This window comes from Branchiostoma floridae, chromosome 14 (assembly GCF_000003815.2).
Source record: "Branchiostoma floridae strain S238N-H82 chromosome 14, Bfl_VNyyK, whole genome shotgun sequence".
Lineage (NCBI taxonomy): Eukaryota > Metazoa > Chordata > Leptocardii > Amphioxiformes > Branchiostomatidae > Branchiostoma > Branchiostoma floridae.
In genome coordinates this window covers 15522456-15546932 of record NC_049992.1, presented here as the reverse complement: position 1 = coordinate 15546932, position 24477 = coordinate 15522456, and the positions used below count along the sequence as shown (strand labels likewise).

Genomic DNA, 24477 nt, shown 5'->3' with positions numbered 1-24477 from the left:
ATTGAGCCTATCTTCTGACAGAATTCTTCTTTCACACCACAAGGCAACAAAAACTTTTAAAAAATTCTCATTGGTTGCAATTTTTTCAAACTGGTTTGTTTTTAGCTCAGTGAGGCGATACGTTATGTCGTAAAACCTTAACATACCCTCATATCTGACGTCATCATTAAACTACAGAAAATAACAAGCCCACGATTCAAATCATCTTACCCTAGTCTATAAATGTTGGTTTCATGCGCATAATCAGACAATTAATATTTTGTTATTACAAATATAAGATAGTATTATTTGAAATTGTCATCAATTGTCAGGATATACCATTATTTGCTATTGTGTACTGTATTGTTGGATTTGAATCTACGGCTACGTAACTAAAGCTATTGTCAGTTGTAGCCATATTGGGTAGATGAAAATGGGCAGGGTATCGCTGCCCAAAATCCACAGAAAATTCACGTTGTTTTGCCACACACAACGAAAGAAGAGGTCATTAATCTTTTAAGATGTTGCGCCTGGCTTCAGGGACCTTCAGGTAAGCAGAAAATAATCCATCGTTTTATCAGTATCTTTGAATTAAACGTTGAATGTCAAGACTTTATTTGCCCTTCGCTGCATCGGAAATCATGTGAGTAAAGCGTTTCATCATCAAACGTTACAAGTCACTGTCACAAATACCTACGTCAATTTTGATAATGACACCTATCCTATAGGATGAAACGACAACATGTGTTTATGTTGAATTCCCCTAAATATTTGTAGAGCACTTCTACAAATAGGAAATTATTATTTGCTGGAATCAATGTAACATGGGGTTTGGGGGAGGGCGAAACATTTTTGTTTGTTGACCTACAAAAAAATTGATCTTTTGCGACAATAAACGTCTTAAAACATGATATGTGGCCGCCATTATTTTAGAGTTTGTTAATAGTCAACAAATAAATCTGTGAATACCATGGCTTGTTAGGAGTAATGTCACTTCTCTGTCATAATTTTTGCTAGTACACATTTTACAGTTGAATAATAAATGATGAAATAATGACATCAGTGGACCCCGTAAAATAATCTTTGATTGTGAGAGTTTGCTCTTATTTTTCAGATTCACAAATCCAGTTCTAATATGAACTTGTTTAGTTAAGTTAGTAATGTTAGCATCATCAAAACATGTTACATGATCTATAGGTATAGATGTAAGGATTTCTCATCAGTATACAACAAACCTGCTGATCATCTGTGTCTCTATAACATTTTATTATTGTTTACAGTCCCAGCTGTAGGTACTGTGTAGAGAAGCTTACAGCACGACATGCATCCCAAAGATTATCTCAGAAGCCCCTCCTACCAGCAAACTCCAGAACTGCATCATCATTACTTCAGTCAACCCACCTGACCAGACATAATGCTCAACTCTTCAGTCAATACTCCACATTAGCAAGACCAAACTTGAGAAATTTCATCACTCCTACCAACCGTATTGTCCAATCGCAACAAAGAAACATGAGTGTGTTGAGTAAACTACGTCCGCTGTTGAAAATTCGCTACTGGATTCTTGGAGCAGGCATAGGAGGGGGATACAGTGCAAAAGTGGTGAGTAGTTGTCTTTTCTTTCAGCCTATTGTCTGATACATGCATGTAAGTTTAGAGGGTTTCTAGTTTGTTGTAATGGACTGATACTACAATGAAGCAAGAAAAATAAAAGATGAGGGACAATCGTATCGTACATGTAATTGTTTTGAGCCCATACAAGCGTTTGTTGGTTATTGCTTAACGTCCGAGGTATTCAGTGACTGGAAGGAAAAAATGGTAGGCAAAATAATGTCAGTAGATTAAATTACTATACTAGTTGATATTTGAATTAGTAGATTAAATTTCTAATAACCATGTCATAAATCTTTTGCCTACCACCTGCTTTTTGCTACCAATGTGTCACAATGACGTCATCTTGCAATCTCTCGCACAGCTGTAAAAGTTCAAATTATGATGTCTGTCTTCTGATGATACCATATGTCAAATGTATAGTACAGTCAAACCTGGTCTACCGACCACCTGTGCATAACGACCCACTGTCCACTACGACCGCCGAAAAGCGGTCCCTTGAATTTTCCCATAGACGTAAGCATTAACATTTCTGTATATGACGACCACTGTCCAACGGGACCACGACCACCACTAAAGGCGACCGCACGTTACCTAAACACTGCCAAAACGACCGCGGCATGTGATTTTGTCACGCTACTTTAATGTTCACGGCGAAAAATGAGCGTAATTACCACAAATTATTTACCGCTATGCCCCCTCCCATTCTCATTTTACTTCTGGATCGGCACTTCACTCTACAAATTTTCGGTGGCTTCGTGATGAGAATCTCAGGCTAAAATGCCATTATATCCAGGGAGCAGACATGAAAGCGTTTAGTTTCACCAGGCTTTTCGAAGATAAACTAAAAAAAACGCATTTTCTGTCATAATAAAACATCTGACTCGCTGTTCTTCCCGAGAAATACGTATTTTGCACAGCGCGGTTCTGAATCGCGGCGTCTGCAGGTCGGAAATACGCACCTCTGATTGGTTGAAACCACCAAAACAACAACAACTGCATGTATAATGCAGGGGAATCCCCAGCGATCTCGCGCTCTGATTGGTTGGAGCGGTGCATCATGGGAACTTTGCTGCCAGCTCGACGCCATCTTGTTTCAAAGACTTACGTTAAAACGCAAAAGAACGCTATTTTCCACGATTACGTAGCACCATCCTAGTTGAAAATGCATAATCCAAAGAACTTTTCGTGGAAACATGTGTTAATATGTGAATTTATGGTGTCTCTAGCGTAATTTTGGGTTTCGATGCAGCCGTAAAGTGTGCTGAGAGTCAGCGTGGGTTTCCAAAATATACCCCGAAAATAATGTCGCATTTTTCACGTCACACAAAAATAAAACTCCCGCAAAGAAGAAGTCTGCAACATTTTCTGATCATAGCGATTACGTTTTGGGTAGAAATGTTCGTCGATGTGCACGATGTGCCGGCGTGCAGCTGCGTGATACCTCAGTTACAGAATATTTGTTGTCACATTAGGGCCGGTATGAGAAAAAATTATGCCGGCACGGCACGGCACGCTGCAAAAAGCCGGACGAATTACCAGCGTTTTTCTTTTTCAAATTATTCTTATAATATATCTATTATAAATATCATTACAAATATAATACTTTTTAATACGAAGAATAACATAAGTATACGTAATTTTAGCATTATATAACATCGTGTTATCTTGTAAATAATAAGAAAGACACATGCGTTTCATGCATAAATTATCGATGTTCTGACTTGTCAGTTTCTTTACTGCCGCCACGTTGTTTTCTATATAAAGACCACCTATGTATGAAGACCACTTTTGCTGGGTCCCTTGAGTGGTCTTCATATACAGGTTTGACTGTAATTCAAATTCAATCTAATCTACTTCCATTTTGCAGACTTACGAGTCATGGAAGGACAAGGTACCAGACATGAGTTGGCTGGGGGAGTACCTTCCTGATGCTGACACAGTCAGCAAGTTCATCCCTAATGTAGACACGGACAAGTATAGGAAATTCTTACTGAAACTGAAGAAATCCATACCAGAGCTTCCAGAAACCCCCGACATGGCCTCATTAAAGGGTTACCTGCCAGATGCGGATAAGATGAAGGATTGGTCACCTGATGTCACCATGGATGATTTCTCCTCTGTCTTTAACGAAGGTTAGTCATTGTGGGGTCTCATTGTCTGGTCTTCACTTATTCACTCACTGCCGCTTACCTTGTGCATAGTTTCTTCTTCTTTCGTACTGCCCAGCCTCTTTGCATAGATTAATGGCAGATTCATCAGGATGGTAAAAACAAAGTTCTTTGTAACCAAGGGTTACCTACCAGACATTTCATTGGCTGTCCGGATCAAAAAGTCTCCTCCAGTCAGAAACCTTGATGATATAAAGTTATTCACGTTATGGACCACATTTTTAACACTGCAGTAGCGACACCTAGCTACATTGTGAAGTAGAGCTATACAGACTACAGTTAGGCACCAAAATGTCAACGAGATAAATAACATTTGGTTTTGTACAAAGAGCTTTCTTGCAACCACTGCTGCTTATCATTCTTTAACTTTTGTTTGTGTTTTGTATTTTGTGCTCTTATCTTCAACTGTACATGTGTACTGTATTCTCTTCTGGATCCTATGCCATATTTAAACTTCACCTTCATGGGTTTGGCTGCAAACCATGTCATGCTCACTCTGAATCTTTCTGTTTGCTCTCTTTGTCAGAAAAAGGTAAGACTGATCCTAATTACCTTTGTTGCTTCTTTCACATAGTTTCTGTCATTTGTTCCCATCTTTGTCATATTTTCACTCTGTAATTCACTGCTTTATGTTTAATGCTTGAATAGCTATCAGTATTTACCAATAAGAAAAAAAGAATGTGTCAATATGTGTAAGTGTAGTTTTGAGAGGTACAAGAAAATGCTGTCATTAATCTTATTCTTAAACCAAAGTTCTTACTCCAAACCTATCAAAAAATCACATGAACTGTGTCCTTGCCTCCAACCTTTTTGTTTTTCTTTGTTTTTCTTACGACAATGTTTTGCTTGCCAGGAGTTGCCACTGTGACAGATATATTCAGCGAAGTCAAACGCAGCCCAATTCCTCTTGGCTCAGTCCCTTTCATAGGTCTGTTACACTTTATATATTATAACTATTCCACTAACTAGGTTAACAATCTCAATTACCTTTGTCTATGACTTATGGTGGTAGAATTTGTCAACAAAGTTGAATTCTGCGAATGCCCTTTCACACATATATACATATCTGTAAATCCTTTAAAAATTTGCAAACATCTAACCAACTTTCTGTGGACATAACTGATGGTAACTTAACCAAGTGGAAGATCTGATATGTTTACACATCTACTATAATGTGTTGCTGACATCTGAACAAGGCATGCATCTTTTTGTGTTCAAATCATGAACATTTGGAAAAGTATAGGTCTCTCACACAGACTATCCACTTGATTGGTCAAGGGGACTAGCCAATCAGATTCCTCTGTTCTCTTTTTAACTTACCTGATTGGTCGTAGGGCACTGGCCAATATCTACTCACAGAATTTCATGATAAAAGGGAAATGTATCATTCATCTAATGGCTTGTACATTTCAGTCTAGCTCAGTTCATGTTTTGACTTCGCTGAAAGACTTTGAATGCAAGGATACCCAAAGAGTTAACATTCTATTCTCAAAACAAAGACTTTTTTTTAATTACCATTGTTCACTTACACGTATTGTTGCATGTTAAGAAGTTCTTTCTTGTGTTCATCTCAAATGCTAAGCCTGCACTGTTAATACCAGTAAGCAGCTTAAAGCTTTCCTTTAGCTAGTCCCTTAAATCAGACAGATAAGCTTGATCAAGGTAGACCATGTAACACTGTAACACACAATTTGTCGTAACAATCAAAATGTGATGATACACACACTTGTTCATGATGTAGAGAAATGTTTGGAGTACAATACAGGGTTGAACAAGTTTTCTAAAATTCACTTGTCCTATCGGGCAAGCACATAAAAAATGTACTTACCCGAACCAATCTTTCACTTGCCCAAAATTCAAATGTCACTGTTACTAGTATATGCATTTTCACTTCCAGCAATGGAATTCTCTGTAGATAATTGCTTGATGACATGACTGTAAAAAGTAACAAGTATATCAAAATTGCACTAAAATCAATGGAAAAATCTTACTTGCCCGATCGGACAAGTGGGGTAGGACATGCACTTGCCCGAACAGCACTTTCACTTGCCCTGGACAATAGGGCTAGTGGACTTGTTTATCCCTGCAATATAGCAATCCTATGTGTTTGTGTTTACAGACAACAGCATCACGACAGGTGTCATGACAGCCATGAAAGTCAATGCTGAGGGAAGTGAGGAGGAATCAGGGAGAAAGGTATTTAAGATATTTGATATCAAACAAAAGAATCAGCAAAAAAGGTACTGCCCTAACAATATCATTTAACATGCAATGTAACAATCAAACACAAGTCTCTCAGACTATCCTCAGCCTTTAAAGCTATGCTATTGGTGATTTTGATAAATACTTACTTAAAGCTATTGTAATGAATACTTACTTAAAGCCATTGTTTTGCCAGTGTGAAGTTGTGTTGATGATAAGTATATTGAACAGTTTACACATGTGTTACACTTTCCAGATGTCAGATAAAGAAAGACTCCAGAAGATACAAGAGGAGTTTCTTCAAGAGCAGGTTGGTTGAAACTGTTGTTTTCTTTTTGCCATGTTGTCCATTGACTGTTATTACTAGTATTAAATTTGCTGACTCAAAAACTACATTCTTGGTTATATCCCTGAATGCTTGTTGTTTTACAGCTGAAATACCAGCGGCAGTTAGAACGTCTGGAAAAGGAGAACAAAGAGTTGAGAAAACAGATCATGTTGAAGGGGGATAAAGCAGTGTACAAGAGAAGAACAAAGGTATGTGAAAGTTTGTTATTGATCAAAGAATATCTTGGTCCTTACATCCTTAAATTTATTAGCATCTATGATCTGGTGCATTTTTAATGAGTGACTATCTAGCAGCATTTACATTGTTATAACTTTTGATCACCAATGTATATCTTCTCTGTGTGTTACTCCAGAAATCCCTGATTGACATGTATTCAGAGGTGCTTGATGAACTGTCGGAGTACGACTCAAGCTACAACACGCAGGATGAGCTACCAAGGGTGAGTAGTATACTAAGGGCTTTGTCATTAATATTGTGTGGAGGAAGAGATTAGAAATTTTGATACAGTTCTAAAAGAATTCTAATCGGTCGTCTTTTAACATTGAAAGAAAATAGTGATTATTTCATCTAATTAAGTTGACAAATAGTCACTGTATTCTGAGGTATCTTCTAGTATATATTGTGTTACCACATTTTCTCAGAGCCAGATGTAGTGCTGTAACGATTGTATTGGATTATCTTAAACCCAGGTTGTTGTAGTGGGGGACCAGAGTGCAGGGAAGACCAGTGTGTTAGAGATGGTGGCACAGGCCAGGATCTTCCCCAGGGGGGCGGGGGAGATGATGACGAGGGCACCAGTCAAGGTAAGAGATACGTTTTAGTTGTCAGATAGTTGTAATATTTTCCAGTATTTTATAACAAGGATATGAAGCACATGTTTATTTATTACCATTGTTGAAACATCTCCTGTTGCCAAACCTTGTAACCAATAGAAAATTGGTAGCCAAATGGCTAGTTCAGTGTGCTAAAGTTTAAATGTGCTAGCGTTTAAACTACATGTACGGTACATGTATCTTGTTGTTGTCTCAGTACGTTCTGTGCCATATCTGTACTCCCAGGTAACCCTGAGTGAAGGTCCCCACCATATAGCCATGTTCAAGGACAGTGACAGGGAATTTGACCTCACCAAAGAATCAGAGGTATGGCTGTTTTTCTTTTCAATTCCCAGGCTTAGTTTGTCTTACATTCACCTCCAGTAAGCCTGTAAGGGACAATTGTCACTACTTCAATAACGCTTTTCAATATGGCCATTCTTGTTGAGAAGAACAGGGGTGCTGTGGCCCCATTCCCTGACCATGTGCCCCCTTACCCTGGAGAGCAGATCCTTTTGCAAGCATAAAATTCAGATTGACCAGAGATACTATTGGTTGACATGTGGCCATATTTTTTTAGAACAGGCAAAAATCAATACTCACGTGGATATCATCCATAGAATTAAATTAGTGTGCCCTGAAGCATTAAAAAACATTACAGTACTTAACTAATGTATCCTAACTGTGCTGTATATGTATGATTTCAGCTGGAAGCTCTGCGGAGAGAAGTAGAAATCAGAATGAAAGCCAGCGTACGGCCGGGGCAGACTGTCAGTATGGAGGTAAAATAAACAGTTTTCTCAGTCCTTAAAAAATGTACGTCATCACGAATAAGAGGGTGAAAATCTAGACTGGACTTAGAAATAGAATTTTATCATTGTCAAGTGTCAAGTAAAATACGAAAAGTCTTAAGTCAAATGCCTTTGTATTTTATTTGCAGACAATCGCCATGAGTGTAAAAGGCCCAGGGTTACAGAGAATGGTGCTGGTAGATTTGCCTGGTATCATCAGTGTAAGTATAGAATTTTGCTTTGTTTATATATTTTCTTAAGCTTAACATGTAGTAAAACCATGTGCATCCAAGGGTTGACCTCTGACCTGCTGTTTCTCTTTTTCTCTGTATAGTTATCTTGTAATGTATAATGAAAGAGGCAAATGACAAATGAAAGAGGCTTCACTAGTGTTAGGCTCAGTCTACAACTTTTTTTTTTTTTTTTCTAGGTCAATGCGCTTTGTGTTTGTCCTATGCAATGTATTGTGCGAAAAACTTCCCTGTGTGGGAGTCCCCATCTGGGCTATTTTCTAGCAGATAACTTTGGTTTAAGTGCAATATTCTTTCAAAAGCAACAGTGCAATACACGCTAAGATTGTTATTTGATATTGTGCAATACTACATGTATCAAAAAGTCGGATGCACTCATTTAGATTTACCTTGCGCCCTCCAGAAATTTTACTATTCTGATTAAGGGGTTGGCCTTGGTCTCTTATTCTTTTAAACTCATCTTGTATGTTGATTTTAAATGTGTTGCATTTACATGTCAATAAAGATGATGTCAACTCTCTCTACAGACTGAAACCCAGGGAATGGCCTCTGCCACAAAAGAGTCCATAAAAATGATGTGTGAACACTACATGTCCAACCCTAATGCAATCATCCTTTGTATACAAGGTAAGTAAAGGCATATAAACAGAATGCTAATACTTGTTGTTTTACACAAAGGTTTAACAATAAAAAATGAGTCTTGAAGAAATGCAAGAGAAAGCATTGGAGTCTTTGATAGCATTTACTTTCATATTTAGGTTTTAAAAGGCTTCTTCTCGTTTGCTTCCCTTAAAAACAGTAACAAAGTTACATCCAGTTTACAAAATTTTCAATGTAGAATCAACACTTATACATGTACTTTCAACAATGCTAGAAAGACAGTGATATACATATGTACAGTTTACAGTGTATGCTTATTAATATCTCAAATATAGATGGCTCCGTGGATGCAGAGAGGAGTAACGTGACTGACCTGGTCAGCCAGATGGACCCTCAGGGCAAACGGACCATCTTTGTGCTGACCAAAGTGGACCTGGCTGAGAAGAACATCACCAACCCACGCAGAGTAGGATATACACCATTCCTTACATCACTAGTGCTTGTTACAGAAATCATTTTCAGGAACAAGACTTATTTCAGTTGTCTTTTATGCTTTTAGAATGTATAATTGTTAGTAAGGCACGGTGCGTTTCTGCATATGTGTGTGCATGCATGCATGCTTGCTTACATGCTTACATGTTTATTTGTGTTTGTTTAAATGTATATGTATGTGTGTGCATGCATGCATACCTGCATGTGTATATATGTGTGTGTGTGTGTGTGTGTGTATATGCATTTGTTTTTGTTTAGATGTATCTGTATGTGTGTACATGCTTGCATACCTGCTTTTGTATGTGTGTATGTTTGCATTTGATTGAATTTATGTGAATGTGTGTAGATGAATGAATTCCTGCAACTGTGCGTATGTGTTTGTGTTTGTTTAAATGTATGTGTATATGTGTGCATGTACAAAATGTATGCATACCTGCATGTGTATATATAAATGTGTGTGCGTGTATATGTATGTGCATGCATGTATTCTTATGTGTGTAAGGTATTTTTTGTAGCTCCATTGGAATTGGAGCCTGTATGCTTCAATGTTGTTAAGCTGTTAATTTGCATACTTCCCAACCCCAGATAAAACAGATCCTTGAGGGGAAGCTGTTCCCCATGAAGGCCCTGGGGTATTTCGCCGTGGTAACGGGGCGGGGCAACAAGGATGACAGCATCGACACCATCAGGGGATACGAGGAGGAGTTCTTCCGCAATTCACAGCTCTTCAGGTCAGAACGTCTTCAAGATTTCTCTATCACAAGATTCTTTAAGTACATTCATGTGATTCTAGGGCGCATGGATTTTCAGAAACTTTTAAGGGTATGTGATGAAGGTTAGGCATCCAGGTAATAAGATATGCCAATTAGTAATTACTCAATCAAATGGGAATGATTTAAGGGTACAAAAGCCGTAAGATAAACTAGCGTCATTATTTTGAGAAAAAAAGTCAGTCCACGAACAGTATGATCTAGCCTAAATCTGGTCCTTAGTATTGCTAGCACCTGACTTCACTTTTGTTTACATTGTATGGCAAATTACATGTTTGTTTATGCCTTTACTTATACTTGTGTAATACATTATTTTGTACCTCAGGTCAGGTGTACTGAAGGCCAGTCAGATGACCACCCAGAATCTGAGCTTCGCTGTGTCCGACTGCTTCTGGAAGATGGTCAAGGCATCTGTGGAGCAGCAGGCTGACACATACAAAGGTGTGGACCAATGTTTATGTTTTTGAATTGAAGACGCATTATTTTTGGTAGGGTGTTCTTCTTGCTTCTCTCTACTGTCAGTAACCAATCAGAGCTTAGAACTTGTGGTCACATAAGCATACTAACTGTAACAGCAAATGTGAACAAAGAACATGTATTAGCTTCTACTGCAAATAAAAACGAGATGTTGGCTGTTAGTGTTACAGCAAATATGAGCAATTACAGGTTTGGCCATTGTTTTGAGTATTGCCCATTCACAAGTTTTCACTGACAATTAGGTCCAGGATCAGGTCTGGACCTGGTCCTGGTCCTCTAGACCTGGACTGTAGCTGTTCCTGAATTTTCTTTGCTGGTACCCACCCCTAAAATTTACATATTCTGGTGCCCCCCTCTCCCTCCAGCAGCCAGCCTTAACCTGTAGACAGAGTGGAAGAAAAACTATTGATTTAGCAACCACTGTACCTTATTGACAGGGAGCAATGAAAGAAAGTTACATGTATGTACATATTCTGGTGCCCCCCTCCCCCAGCTGCCAGATTTAACCTGTAGACAGAGTGGAAGAAAAACTACTGATTTAGCAACCACTGTACCTTATTGATAGGTAGCAATGAAAGAATGTTACATGTATGTACATGTTCTGGTGCCCCCCTCCCCCAGCTGCCAGATTTAACCTGGAGACAGAGTGGAAGAACAACTACCCCAGCCTGCGCCAACTGGACAGGGACGAGCTGTTTGAGAAGGGCAAGGGGGAGATCCTGGACGAGGTCATGAACCTGAGCCAGGTCACACCCAAACAGTGGTGAGTTGGAACAGCATTTCAATGGTGCAATTCTAAAAATAAAAGCAAGGGGGAGCTCTGCAATGGAGTTGATTGACCAGGCAGGGGCGAAGAGAGCTCTCTCAAAAGCCTGATGATACATACTAAGATTAGCATGAAAGTTCATCTGTGTTGGTAGAATACATTATAGAAAACTGCTAACACTTTACTTACAACACTGGAATTAACGCCATAGGGATTTATCCTTCTAAATTTTAAGACAAACTCCATCAATTTTGTTTACAAAATGAACAACCATTCTATCTCCATCAGTGATGTCACTTAGTCCTATAGTGTTAATTCCAGTGTTGAAAGCAAAGTGTTAGCAGTGTTCTATACATAATAAGATTGGTGATTTGATATTCATGATATTCCTGCCTACCTACCTAAGTGCTTAGGTCAGGGACTGGCCCCTTGCTCCTCTCTTTTAAGTTTCCCCATATAGCTCCACCCCTGAGACCAAAAATGTCTTGCCCCTCCAGGGAGGAAGCTCTGTGGGCTAAGCTGTGGGAGCAGGCTGCTGAGCATGTCATTGAGAACATCTACCTCCCGGCAGCTCAGACAGAAAGTGCAGGTCACTTCAACACCACTGTCGACATCAAGCTCAAACAGTGGGCAGACCAGCAGTTGCCTAAGAAGAGTGTGCAGGTAATGTGTGTTAAGAACTAGTCACTGTAGGTCAGCAGTGCTATCCACTACAAGTTGGGCATTTCAACTTGGCTTCTCAGAGAGAGATGCAGGTGTAACATCACAGACTGTATAGATTGTATGAAATCATATACACTATAGTGGTTTTGAAAAAGAAAGGAAAATGTGCTTTTATCCTCTCCAAATAGAATTAGATTGTATCTTTCTTTACCACGGGTGAAGTTCTGGTGTGTTGTTTTTAAATCCATGTCTATTTTTATGCCATCTCGTTTCAGAATCAGATACGTTATAGCTTGACACAAAATACTGTAGTTATTGAAATTTTCCCGGTAGTTTTACAGGGCTCGAAATACTGGGTGCATGTGCTCCCAGGTGCACCCAAAATTGGAGCTGTGCACCCAATTATTTTCTGTGGGTGCACAGGGTGCACCCAAATATTTTCTTACGTTTATGTACATAAAGATATCAAAGTATACTAGTATACATCATATTCTTGACATCTAAGTGTTAGAAAGATAATAAAAATGTCTGTCATGGTACCTGTTTAAGAATTTGATAGCTTGTAACTAAGTTTTATTATTAGGTTATTACTTAAATTTAAGTGGTGCACCCAATTTTTTAAGCAGGGTGCACCAGTGCACCTAATCCCCCAAATGAATTTCGAGCCCTGTTTTATGTGTGCGTTTTTTGCTGTGACTGCTTCACTATGGATTTAAAACCACTGGTGTATCCTTTGATGGACAGTATGTGACTATCGTGCTATTGCAACTACAATGTAGGAACACTTCATCTGCTCTTTACTGAAAAAGTGAATGACCTCAAAATTAAAGGCATATACAGTATTACAATGTGCATAGATATACAGAAGGATATTAGTGATGATTGTGTACCTCTGTCCGCAGGTTGGTTGGGAGACCTTACAGGAGGAGTTTAAGTGTCTGATGGACCGCGGGAGAGATGCCCAGAACCATGACGACATCTTTGACCACCTGAAGGAAGCCGTCATCAAGGAGGCCACCAGGAAACACAGGTGGCAGGGAGAAGCTGCCAACAGTCTGGTCAGGAGTAGTGCATTTTATTCTATTCTAATTATCAGGGTTCTAGCCAGCAGCCATTCTTCTGTCCTTTGATAGAATTTTGCAGCTGGGGAGGGAAAAAAGCCCATCCCGTCCTCTGTGATTGACAAGTGGCTGAGTTTGGAAAGGAGTGTATTGATGATTGTATGACGTAAATTTACAGTCTTCAGGCTACATCACAGGCAGCTGATGCCATAGACGGGTTGCAGTTAAGAAAATAAGTGAAGAATTTTGTTTTGCTTTTGAGAAATGAAGTATGTACACCATCATATGTGTTCCAGTATTTGTTCTAGCAGCTCTTTGTTCTGTACTGTTGTTGAAAATCACCATAGGCACTGGTCTGACATATTTTTTTGTGTTCCTCACAGAGAGTGATCCAGTTGAATGCACTCGAGGACAGATCCATAGCAGAGAAATCACAGTGGGATTCAGCAATCAAGTTCATGGAGTCAACTTTACAGGACAAACTGTTTGAAAGTAAGGGATTCTTACTACTGCATTTTTTTTTGTGGGATCTCCACTCTGAAAAGAAATGGAAGATTGTTTCATATTGGCAGTTCTAGAAGTTAAGATCTGTGCTGTGGATTGATTTTGTCTCAGTGACTGTAGCAAACGTCTTTGATTTCTAGTTTCCTCTTGTTCAATGTTCAATGTTTTATTTGGTAAGGGTCTCACAGGTAACACAAGTACACCCAAATTTCTTCTTTATTACATGGCTTGACAACAAGTAACCACATAGCAACGATAACTTTTTACGCTCGTGCTTAACATAGTACAATATTTGATTAAAATCATGTCATGTTGGAGGACTGATTGGAAATATCTTCCAGCGGAGTCCAAGATAAACCAGATGTCTGGGCCAGGCTGGGTGGGTCGATGGTTCAAATGGCAGTACCAGTCTCAGGATCAGGTCAGTCATACAGGGGTGTCTGGTGAAAATGTTTGCTTTGAGCTGGTTCATGTAGCTCGCACTCATTATGTACTTTACTACCAATCAAACGTGGTACATATGCATAGTTCTTGCCAGCACAATTGAAATAGGGAGCCCCTACGCAGTGATTTTTATCCCCTAAGTTGTGATTTGGGCCCTTTTTCTATATTTCAACCAGCATAGGGGGCTTTTCTGTTAGAAGCAAAGGCAAGAAGTGTTGGCCTTATTTCATAAAATTTGGCCCACAAAATGCAGGAAATAGTGCTTCTGAGGGTCATAGGTTAAAAGATTTTCAGGGAGGATGCCCCTATGCTGTGAAAAAGTCCTGGTGAGAACCCATACACATGAATTTAAATATCTACTAGTGGGTTTGCCTGACTATATTATACATCGTCAATAAAGGTTACAAACCCAGGTAATAATATATACAAGGTACAAAAAAAATGTAACAGTTACTCAAGTGGATAAAAATTGGAAGTTATCAGACATTTCAGACATTTACATCATCTGCTGTCTTTTGTCAGTGATTGATCATATACAAAATGTTTTATACCTTACTTCCAGGCAAAATGTGCAGCCACCAAGACTGAACTAGAGAAGATTGTTGCGCTAGACGAGGTTTGTAATTTGTTCTTTTAATCCTAGAGGAACACAAAGCACCATAATTGTCTATAAAGAATGAATGTGACCACAATGTACTTGTAGTTTACATTTCCCATTGCTCTATATTCGTAATGCTAATGATAAGAACACATCCGAATGCTATTGTTCTGCTTGTTGCTTGTGTGAACTATACTGTGATGATTCTAAGTCTACTTCTGTCTTCCCCACCTGCCTTGCCACTATCATAGGGAAGCAAACAAGTGAGTGGAATTTCCTGTATTTCTTGAGTCATCCTATTGTTCCTCCTTTCTTCCATGTGTGTTTCATGTTCAGAAATGGCCGGCTTACCAGGCCTTTGAGACTGGGTCTATCAGGGTAAGACTTGGCCTGACTAACTAATCTGAGGAATGTTGGTTACATCTCTTTTGTAGAAAAGTGTTGTTTTTTTTTTGGGGGGGGGGGCAAATCTTTACATTTTCAAAAAGGTTTGAAAATCAGATGTAATATCGTAATATTTTGGAAACTTACATTGTACATGTTGTGACCAAATCTGACATTATAATCTTATTGTTGGAAGAGAAGATCCCAAGTTACTTTTTCAACCGTACAAATTTACTTACATTACTCAGGTATCCTTTTTTCACTAATCATTGACTTTTAGAATTCTTTAACAAACACATATTCGGCATGATAGTGTTTTGCTCCTTTCCTTTCTTTTACCTTATCTGATAGGAAAAGTTCATTTTGTATCTTTATTATTTGAATTAGCTCAGAAAGGAGCAATTTCATTATTTTGTGCATGTTCTGATTCGATTAACATTTAGTAGTCCTTTCTTCTTTCATTGGTCAACATCATGTTTTAGAATTCTGAATGTATGTCCTTAACTAACATATATTTTGCATGATAGTGATTGGCTCCTTTCCCTTTTTTTACCGTCAGATAGAAATAGATCAGTTTGCATCTTTCTCAGAAAGGCGCAATTCCATTTTTCATTAAAGTGTAATTTTCCTCTTTCATTTATTGCACATTCATAAACTATGTTCAGGTGAGTCTGAAATAAAAGTTTAACAGGTGTATGGTGACTTCTCTCACCTGTAGAAACACCCACCTTACCTGGCCATGGATGAGACGACGACCGTCAGGAAAAACTTGGAGGCACAGGGGGTCGATGTGGACAACGACTTTGTGAGTTAAGAAACTTTAAGTTTATGTTGTAAACTGTATCTCTGTTATATACTTTGTGTAATGTCTGACCCTTGCCTCTTCCTCATGACCTCAATGAGAAGCAGCCTGCAGGCCGATTTGAGCTCTCATGAATAAACAAAGTTCAAGTTCAAACAAACAAACAAACAAATGTTCTGTTATTTATGTTATATAAACTTGAAGTCTTTCCTATAGGCTCAGCCTGCTTGTAATTCAGAGGACCCCAAAATATGATAGTACTTTGACAGTTGAAAGAAATGATATCAATGAACTGTTTGTACCATTAGTATCTTGTAGTAAATATTTAACATTCCATTTACAGCATGTAGCAGTTCTTTTGAGTTTGGACTACTCTATTGGTGGAACAACCAAATGGTGCAAGACCATAATAGTTTTGTAGTTCTTGAACTTTACACATGGTTTTATGTTGACAGTTTTTGCTGTGACTCCTTTACCACAAATGTTAAACTACCAATGTTTCCATTTATATTAATACTATACAGTATGTGACTATAGCCTTGTCACAGACTCAAAACCACTCCATTTTCTCGTTAGTCCATTTTTTCCTTAAAACAAAATCACTGCAAACTTCAAGACAATTACGGTACTTCTTCCTTCTGTCCATGTCCAGATAAAGATGACGTGGCACGAAGTGTACCGGAGACATTTCCTGAAGCAGGCGCTGGTTCGAGCCAACGAATGTCGGCGAGGATTCTACTACTACCAGCGGGGCATCACTGACACTGATGTAAGTATGGAGTTCTTCTTCTCTCAACTTTTTCCTCTCAACTCTTACAGATGTACTTACTGATTAGGGGTGGGTACCGGTATGGTGTATCGGTACAAAATTGTTTTTTTCTTGTTTGACGGGTAAAAACGGACCTAAAAAAATCAGTGATAGTCCAGTAGTTAGAGAGCCTGCCTCTTGGTCAAGGGGTCGGGAGTTCAAATCCTGACTGTTGTTGCTCACCCAGTACACTACTGTAGTTTAAGGGGCTGTAGTCCTTAGGACACTATATTTATCTGTGACCCACTGTTCTTTTAGTTTTTGGTGTGTTTGTTGATGTTTCCAGATTTTTGTAGTCAGCATAACTCAAGAACCTCTGGATGGATTACGATGATATTTAGTATGTGGGTAGGTGTTGGGAAGACGAAGATCAAGGTCAGTTTTTGGCCCTCTGGTATGTAACCTTGGTACTGCAGCAGAAAGTCCGCTTTTTGTACCTTTTGACCTGGAGGTACTATGGTCTTGATTTTTTTATGGCAGATAACTTGTGACGTAAGAATACATGGTGTATTTTTGGGTCACCTAGCAGGTCGCTTTGAAACTGCAGGGGTGTTTTTGTCAAAATCTTCTTAAGAGGATAACTTTTGCCCACAAAAAATGTTTGACCCCCCCAAAAAAGTTGCCTTCAGTATGAAACCTTACTGGTCAGGAAGGTTGAATGAACATTGGACTAAACGCACCATATATTCAAATCAACATGGCCTTAAATGTGTAAGCTAATCTGAATGATGAACACCACCATGCATAAATCATGTAAATGTGTATGTCATTTTCGTGGCATCTACAAAAACAGGTCGCCAAACTCTAGTTTCTAATAAGATGTATATTCTTGATACAAATGGGTCTCTTACCAAGGAGCGTTTCTATTGTGCTCAGAGTAGATGCTGACGCAGGTATGACATTGCTGAAATGACTGTTACAGAAGATTACTATTACCAATCACACTGCACCGTTTGGAAATGTGCAGCATGCTTTGTTTAAACGTACAGACAATCACAAAACAAGCAATCATCTTTCTGATACATTGTAATTACTGGTGTGTCTAATATACAGGTCAGGGTTCAAATCAAAAGAGATATTTCATTAAGTCTTTCACAAACAGGCATAGCTGCTGCAGAAGGAATTCATCACATCTGAAAACAATATTTAGCAGAACTAAACGTTGCTACAAAAACATCTATTTCAGCAAACCATAATAAGGATGCAGATTTGCTATTTCCATTAAAGCATTTCGTCATTTGTCTTGCTCGGCAGTTCACATTTCAGAATGTTCTCTCAGAATTTTAGTGTGAAACAAGGAACTCCAGAATCAGTACTTTTCTGTATAATAAGATGTCAGGAACTCAAACAGTTAGGCCATGCCGATCAGAATTCTGAAAATGTTGTCCCAAAACGACAAAAGAACAAAAACTACATTAAAAACAGAGAATCCAAGATTGAACGTAAAATCTATCACAAAATGAAAACTTCTCACTGAGAAACAGTTTTATCACATCTTCTAAATTTGTGTCAGAAAATGCCACTAAGATAACAGCAGTGTTTACAGCTTTTCAATTGGTGTCAGGTCTTCTCTACCCTTGGTTTTCCAAACCTGTTGTAAGGAGTCCAACTGTGCCATCCCAAGCTGCCCATTACGTATATTTGTTGTGTCGGAAAAAGTCCAGGAAACTTCCCACAAACGTGATCAGTGTTGTCATTTACCTCGGACAAACCAGTGACTGAGTCTGGAACTTATCTGTCTTTCTGTTCTGTTTCCATCTCCTGTTCTTCATCATTTTCTTTGTCAGGAAATGTTACACAAGTGTGATCAGAGTTATTGCTGGCATTTTTCGTATCAGGGAGTGTTACATAGGTGTGGTCAGAGTTGTCGCCGGCATTTTCCGTATCAGGGAGTGTTATATAGGTGTGGTCAGAGTTGTCGCCGGCATTTTTCGTATCAGGGAGTGTTATATAGGTGTGGTCAGAGTTGTCGCCAGCATTCTCCGTATCAGGGAGCGTTATATAGGTGTGGTCAGAGTTATCAACGGCATCTTCTGTATCAGGGAGTGTTACATACTCATTCTCTGATACTTCAGTGGCAGGATTTTTGTCTCCAGCTTTGCTCCCTACTTCTCTATGTTCTGTCTCTTGTCCTGCTGAACTGTTCCCAGGTAATGACATGTAGTCATGATCTGAGTCACTGTCATCATTGGATCTTATGGTGGTGTTTGAAGCGTTGGCGGTCTTGTCGTTGTCATAGTGCCCAGCTGTCTGTTCTCTGTCATCAGATGTCCTACCGTCATGTCCGGCGTTCCTGTCGTCGTTGAGGTTTCGTCCCCCATCTTTCCTGTCGTTGTCATATTGTCCACTTGCTTGTGCTTCAGCATGGAAAGCAACAATGCATGAAACCGCTATGGTGGTTTTGTTGTTTGACACTGCTCTTGTTGTGGCCAAGCTCCTCTTGTTTTGACTAGGTCTGGTCCTTTGGGCTCTAGTAGAGGAGGGAACCTTCCCTGGTTCCCCGCTGATTAGCTTGCTTGGTGCTGTCTTGTTTGAGTGCTTACTGACATCATCATCGAAGAACTGGTCATCGTTCTCATAGTGACCATTGTCTGAAAACTGGTCGTTGTTCTCATAGTGACCACAGGTGTCTCCTTCAGTGTCAGAAAACTGGTTATCGTTCTCGTAGTGACCACCGGCGGCTCCTTTAGTGTCAGAAAACTGGTCATCGTTCTCGTAGTGACCACCGGCGGCTCCTTTAGTGTCAGAAAACTGGTTATCGTTCTCGTAGTGACCACCGGCGGCTCCTTTAGTGTCAGAAAACTGGTTATCGTTCTCGTAGTGACCACCGGCGGCTCCTTTAGTGTCAGAAAACTGGTTATCGTTCTCATAGTGACCACCGGTGGCTCCGTTAGTGTCCGAAAACTGGTCGTCATTCTCGTATTGTGCATTCCCGGCACCATCAGTGTCAGAAGACTCGTCTCTAGTACCATGGTGTCTGTCTCCAGCGTCCCTGTGTCCGTTCGCACTGTCCACCTGACACCTGCTCACACAAACAGCGATCACGCCAATGATAATAGAACATCCACAGAAAGATCCCAGCCCTACAAGTATAACCTGGGTAGCAGACAGTTCAAACTCTGGGGGATCTGTTGTCTCCTTTTCAACAGCCTTATCCCCTGCTTGTGGTGTGATGGTCATAACTGTCATCTGGAGTTCCGGCCTGTATGCTCTGGTGGTGGTCTCAGTGCCACTACTGATAAGGAGTACGGCTGATGCACTTGCATTGTCTGTATGGTCAGCTGTCACCTGACATGTGTACGTGCCATTTGTGTCGTTACCAACCGAGGGGATGTTCAACACGGAGTAGCACATTTTCCTTAATTCCCAGCTAGTGACGGGAGAGCCTTTGCAAGACGATCTGCTGACGTGCGTGTAGTTGTTATAGTACTCGTAGCTCGGCGGTCTGTAGTCACCACTTGGCGTGACCCACACGAACGCCAGACCTTCCTGACAGTCTGTCCGGCAGGTGAGAGAAACCTCACCTGTAGCAGTCCCATTGTCTAAGGAGACGGACACGTTAGGTGAGACGCACCTGAGATCCTTCCAATCTACATCCTTAATTCGTTTTATAGTACCACCGACCATGCACCGGATGTCCCACCTCATGTGCTTACTTTCAAGAAACCAGCTTTTGATTTCTCTCAGCTTACAATCGCACTGCAGCTGACTGCTGATTAGATTAAAACTAACAGTAGTAGAGAATCTGCGTAATTCCTCAACTTCTGTGATCATTGTGATAGGGTTATCATTCAGTAGCAGCACAAGTTCACTGTTAACAAATGACCAAATCTCTTGAGGAATGCTAGAAAGACAGTTCCTACTTAGCTTCAGGAATTCTAGTCTGGAGAGCCCGATAAATGCTTTGCTGTCGATTTGATGTATCTTGTTATCTTCTAAATTCAAAGTGGTAAGGCAAGCCAGTCCCTTAAATGTCTCTGGCTTCAGTCGCCTAATCTTGTTCCGAGGAAGATCTAACACTTGCAAGGACGGCAAGCTTTCAAAGGCCCCTCGATCTAACTCTGATACGTCACTGTCCCAGATAGACAGACTTTCCAAAATCTCATGATGGGGAAAATCCTCAGCTGCGATTTTCCTGATGTTCTGTTGCCGTATAAACAAGTGTTTCAGAGTTGTCGGCAATGCCAATGGTGCGGGGATGTTGTTGAAATTACAGTTTTTCCAACATGTCAGTGATGGTTTAACGGGACTTCGATCACAACAATCCAGGTTTGATTGATCAGCTGTGCAATTTGATCCATTTCATATCACTAACAGCAATAATACAAGGATCCAATTTTTACACCCCAAAGTCGTCATTTTAGTCTTGGGCATCATTTCAGAAAATAACATACAGCGACGTAGTCAAGAATCTGTGTAAGTGTCAATAAAAAGTGGATAGTCTTGCCTATTCCATTGTCCATTTGCCGATGTCCAGTATAGTTTGTACAATAGTGGTCTCTCCTACATCAGATACTTGGTGACTTCAGTTACTCTTACAGAGACGGGCATCCACAAGTTTGGCTCCTCTCTGTTTTCCCCATGTCCCCCTGCATGTTTGCAGTACAGTCCTCTTCAAGGCAGGAACCTTGAATGAAACAACCTGTGCACGTATATTCCTATTCATTTTCATGACGTAATGACCTAAATACCATTTTGTTTTTCAATCTTTTAATCTTCCTCTTCCTGTTGAAGCGACCACAATCAACATGCTGATTATTTTGTTGCTTGTGAGTGAAGGGTCAAGGTCACCGGCCAAGGTTTCGGTTTTCACATAAGCTTGGAGACCATTGACACAAACGTGTCAATGGTGATGGCTTCGACCACCACTTGTGGTAGTAGGTTCCAGTCACTCATAGTATCTTTATTCATTAGATCAACATTGCAGAGTTACCCACAAGAGGTAGTGCTGTAAATGCAGAAATATTTGTGGTGGTTTTATGTTCGCGGTGACCGCTACACCGCCAACTGAAAACCACTGCGAAAATGTTTCCATGATAGTATGAGACTACAGTCAATGGGCTGAAAACTACTTAACCATCAGTCAATGTTTTGTACTAACTTGTTTGCCCTGTACAATGAATCTGTAAATACTATATATAGCGTCTATCTTCTCTGTCACAACCTTTGGAAGATTAACCCTTCAGTGAACTAAACTGGTCTGAGATCACTTGTACTTTAATGTGTGAATTTTCTGACTTCTTTGCAAAAATATGTTTTGTTTTACATTTTCTCTCCCAGCTGGAGTGCCATGACATTGTCCTGTTCTGGAGAATACAGAAGATGTTACAGTGTACCAGTAATGCACTCCGACAACAGATCATGAACACTGAAGGTATGTTCACACACAACTCTTACTTTCTTACATACATGAAGTGTACCCGGCATTAGGGTGTCTTCATTGTGAATACATTTGTACATGGTTTGGTTTGGTAGCCAGTGCTATATGAGTTTTGAATTGGATTGGTCTGAAAATTGGATACAGTGGCTTAGAAGTAGCCTTGGTTTACTTTTAGTATTTACTCTTCAACGATTGCTTTGCACATGAAAATGACCCTTTCTGAATCTCTTGGATGAATACTTTAAGTCATCACTGATGGGAGTTGTCCAAGATTCTGATTCTTCCATTTTGTTGAGGGAAAACAGCCAGGCAATATCTAGTAAATGGATAGGTGTAAAAGAATCATGAAATACTGAAACTGAAAAGATAGTGAAAATAATGAACATGGCAGAAGCAAGAAGTCTACGAAATTCTGAGTTTATGGTCTGGACCATCCTGTGATAATATTTGTTTTTCTGTAGCCCGTAGACTAGAGAAAGAAGTGAAGCACATTTGATGTTTGTGTGTGTGTTATTTTCCTGTAGCCCGTAGACTAGAGAAAGAAGTGAAGCACATGTGATGATGTTTGTGTGTGTTGTTTCCCTGTAGCCCGTAGACTAGAGAAGGAGGTGAAGCACATGTGATGATGTTTGTGTGTGTTGTTGTCCTGTAGCCCGTAGACTAGAGAAAGAAGTGAAGCACATGTGATGATGTTTGTGTGTGTTGTTTCCCTGTAGCCCGTAGACTAGAGAAGGAGGTGAAGCACATGTGATGATGTTTGTGTGTGTTGTTGTCCTGTAGCCCGTAGACTAGAGAAGGAAGTGAAGCACATGTGATGATGTTTGTGTGTGTTGTTTCCCTGTAGCCCGTAGACTAGAGAAGGAGGTGAAGCACATGTGATGATGTTTGTGTGTGTTGTTGTCCTGTAGCCCGTAGACTAGAGAAAGAAGTGAAGCACATGTGATGATGTTTGTGTGTGTTGTTTCCCTGTAGCCCGTAGACTAGAGAAGGAGGTGAAGCACATGTGATGATGTTTGTGTGTGTTGTTGTCCTGTAGCCCGTAGACTAGATAAGGAAGTGAAGCACATGTGATGATGTTTGTGTGTGTTGTTTTCCTCTAGCCCGTAGACTAGAGAAGGAAGTGAAGCACATGTTAGAGAACCTCGGCGAGGATCCACAGAAGAAACTGGGCCTGCTACAAGGGAGGAGGGTTACACTAGCTGAGGAACTCAGTAAGTTTGTTTGTTTTTGCATAGCTGGTAAACCACCTTATGGTGAAACACACCAGGTTTGTACGGTAGGTATAAGCTTCATAAGACCAGACTGTAAGTGTAAGGTTTGATCCATTTCATGGCCTCTTTTCAATGAGATTGATATGTAATGAGTTGGAGGTATGGCTCCCCTCAAACAGCAGGCCTCTAGTTTCATGTTTAGTAATAAAGTACCTTTCCCAAGGTCACAACTTCACAACATTTGGGTCCTGCCAGTGATTCTAACTGCAAGACCACTTTGCCATCTTCAGCACATTGAGCTATTTCTCCTACATGCAATACCATACATTTTTCCTTCTTTGTTCCTGAATGCATATTGGGTATAATACTTGTCAATGTAGATGTGTAAGTTTGATTAATGTCAATGATTTTAGTATGTCTAATTGTTTGTACTTGTGTCCTTGCAGAGAAAGTTCGGGGAATTCAAGAGAAGTTGGAAGAATTCATCGAAGCCCTCAGGAAAGAAAAGTGAAGAGAACACCCCAGTCCTTACTTCAAAATTAAAAGTAGTTTTCCTGGAGTCAACACACACTCCTTCTGAAAACACATAACTAGATATGCACACAGGATCAACTTTCATGTAGCTGTATACAGCACCTAAGGACAACCATGAATTTTCATGACAAATCAAATACAGCAGATGATGTAGAAACTTGTCAGTTGCCAGGTTGTGGTAGTACAATGATGCCACCTAGCAGGCCATACTAGTATTCCATATGCAGTTCAGTATTTCTACAAGATGTCAATTGCAGCTATTATTAGATTGAAACACTTGTAGAAGAATTTGGACCACATTGCACAAGAGATGGTTATTTCTTCAAGAAAGACTTTTGCAACCCCAGAAGACCATTTGGTGTCACTGTCTTCTGAAAAGGTAAAAAAGATGGTTTGCTATTAAAGCTGTCGGGCCGGGCATGCTACTTCATGAAAAGATGAAGAAGCTTGATTCATGTAAATGTCCAAGTTTACAATATATGCAGTAATATCAGTTTAAATGGCCATTTCAACATGATGATTGGTCTACGAAGATAACTGTATAAGTGAATATAATGTGAACATTTATACATAGGCTAAAATACTGAATAGCAATTGTCAGTTCTTATTTTGCTCTGCTAGGTGAAAGGCATGAAAAACACATCAGTATTTTTTTCTTACAATGGATTCTGAATTCAAATACTTATTGCATGTCAGTGTCTCAAAAGGAAATAGAGGAATAAGTTATTTGTGTGTTGTCAATGTTGCTAATATGCATTTTTCATATGATGAATTAAAAGTGGTATTGTAGGCATGGAGGCAGTTCTATGCCAAAGAA

The 24477-nt window shown here is 39.7% G+C and overlaps 1 protein-coding gene across 8 annotated transcripts; it reads left to right on the top strand.

Moving 5' to 3' along the window:
- The first annotated feature begins 350 nt into the window (after window positions 1-350).
- On the top strand, window positions 351-24477 carry LOC118429922 (dynamin-like 120 kDa protein, mitochondrial). 8 transcript variants are annotated; one of them, XM_035840551.1, is made up of 29 exons: window positions 351-529; window positions 1260-1581; window positions 3461-3725; window positions 4288-4293; window positions 4615-4689; window positions 5881-5957; window positions 6220-6273; window positions 6396-6500; window positions 6665-6751; window positions 7002-7115; window positions 7371-7451; window positions 7832-7906; window positions 8065-8136; window positions 8694-8793; window positions 9102-9232; window positions 9844-9989; window positions 10354-10469; window positions 11127-11268; window positions 11769-11934; window positions 12837-12992; window positions 13379-13487; window positions 13841-13920; window positions 14506-14559; window positions 14878-14919; window positions 15644-15730; window positions 16380-16496; window positions 21816-21909; window positions 23016-23126; window positions 23573-24477. In XM_035840551.1, the coding sequence occupies exons 1-29, from the start codon at window positions 501-503 to the stop codon at window positions 23635-23637; spliced, it is 3078 nt and encodes a 1025-aa protein (XP_035696444.1). In that variant the 5' UTR covers window positions 351-500; the 3' UTR covers window positions 23638-24477. The 8 variants fall into 8 exon arrangements, with proteins under 8 accessions (XP_035696444.1, XP_035696446.1, XP_035696445.1 ...); XM_035840553.1 differs by lacking the exon at window positions 14878-14919 and adding an exon at window positions 14793-14804; XM_035840552.1 differs by lacking the exon at window positions 4288-4293.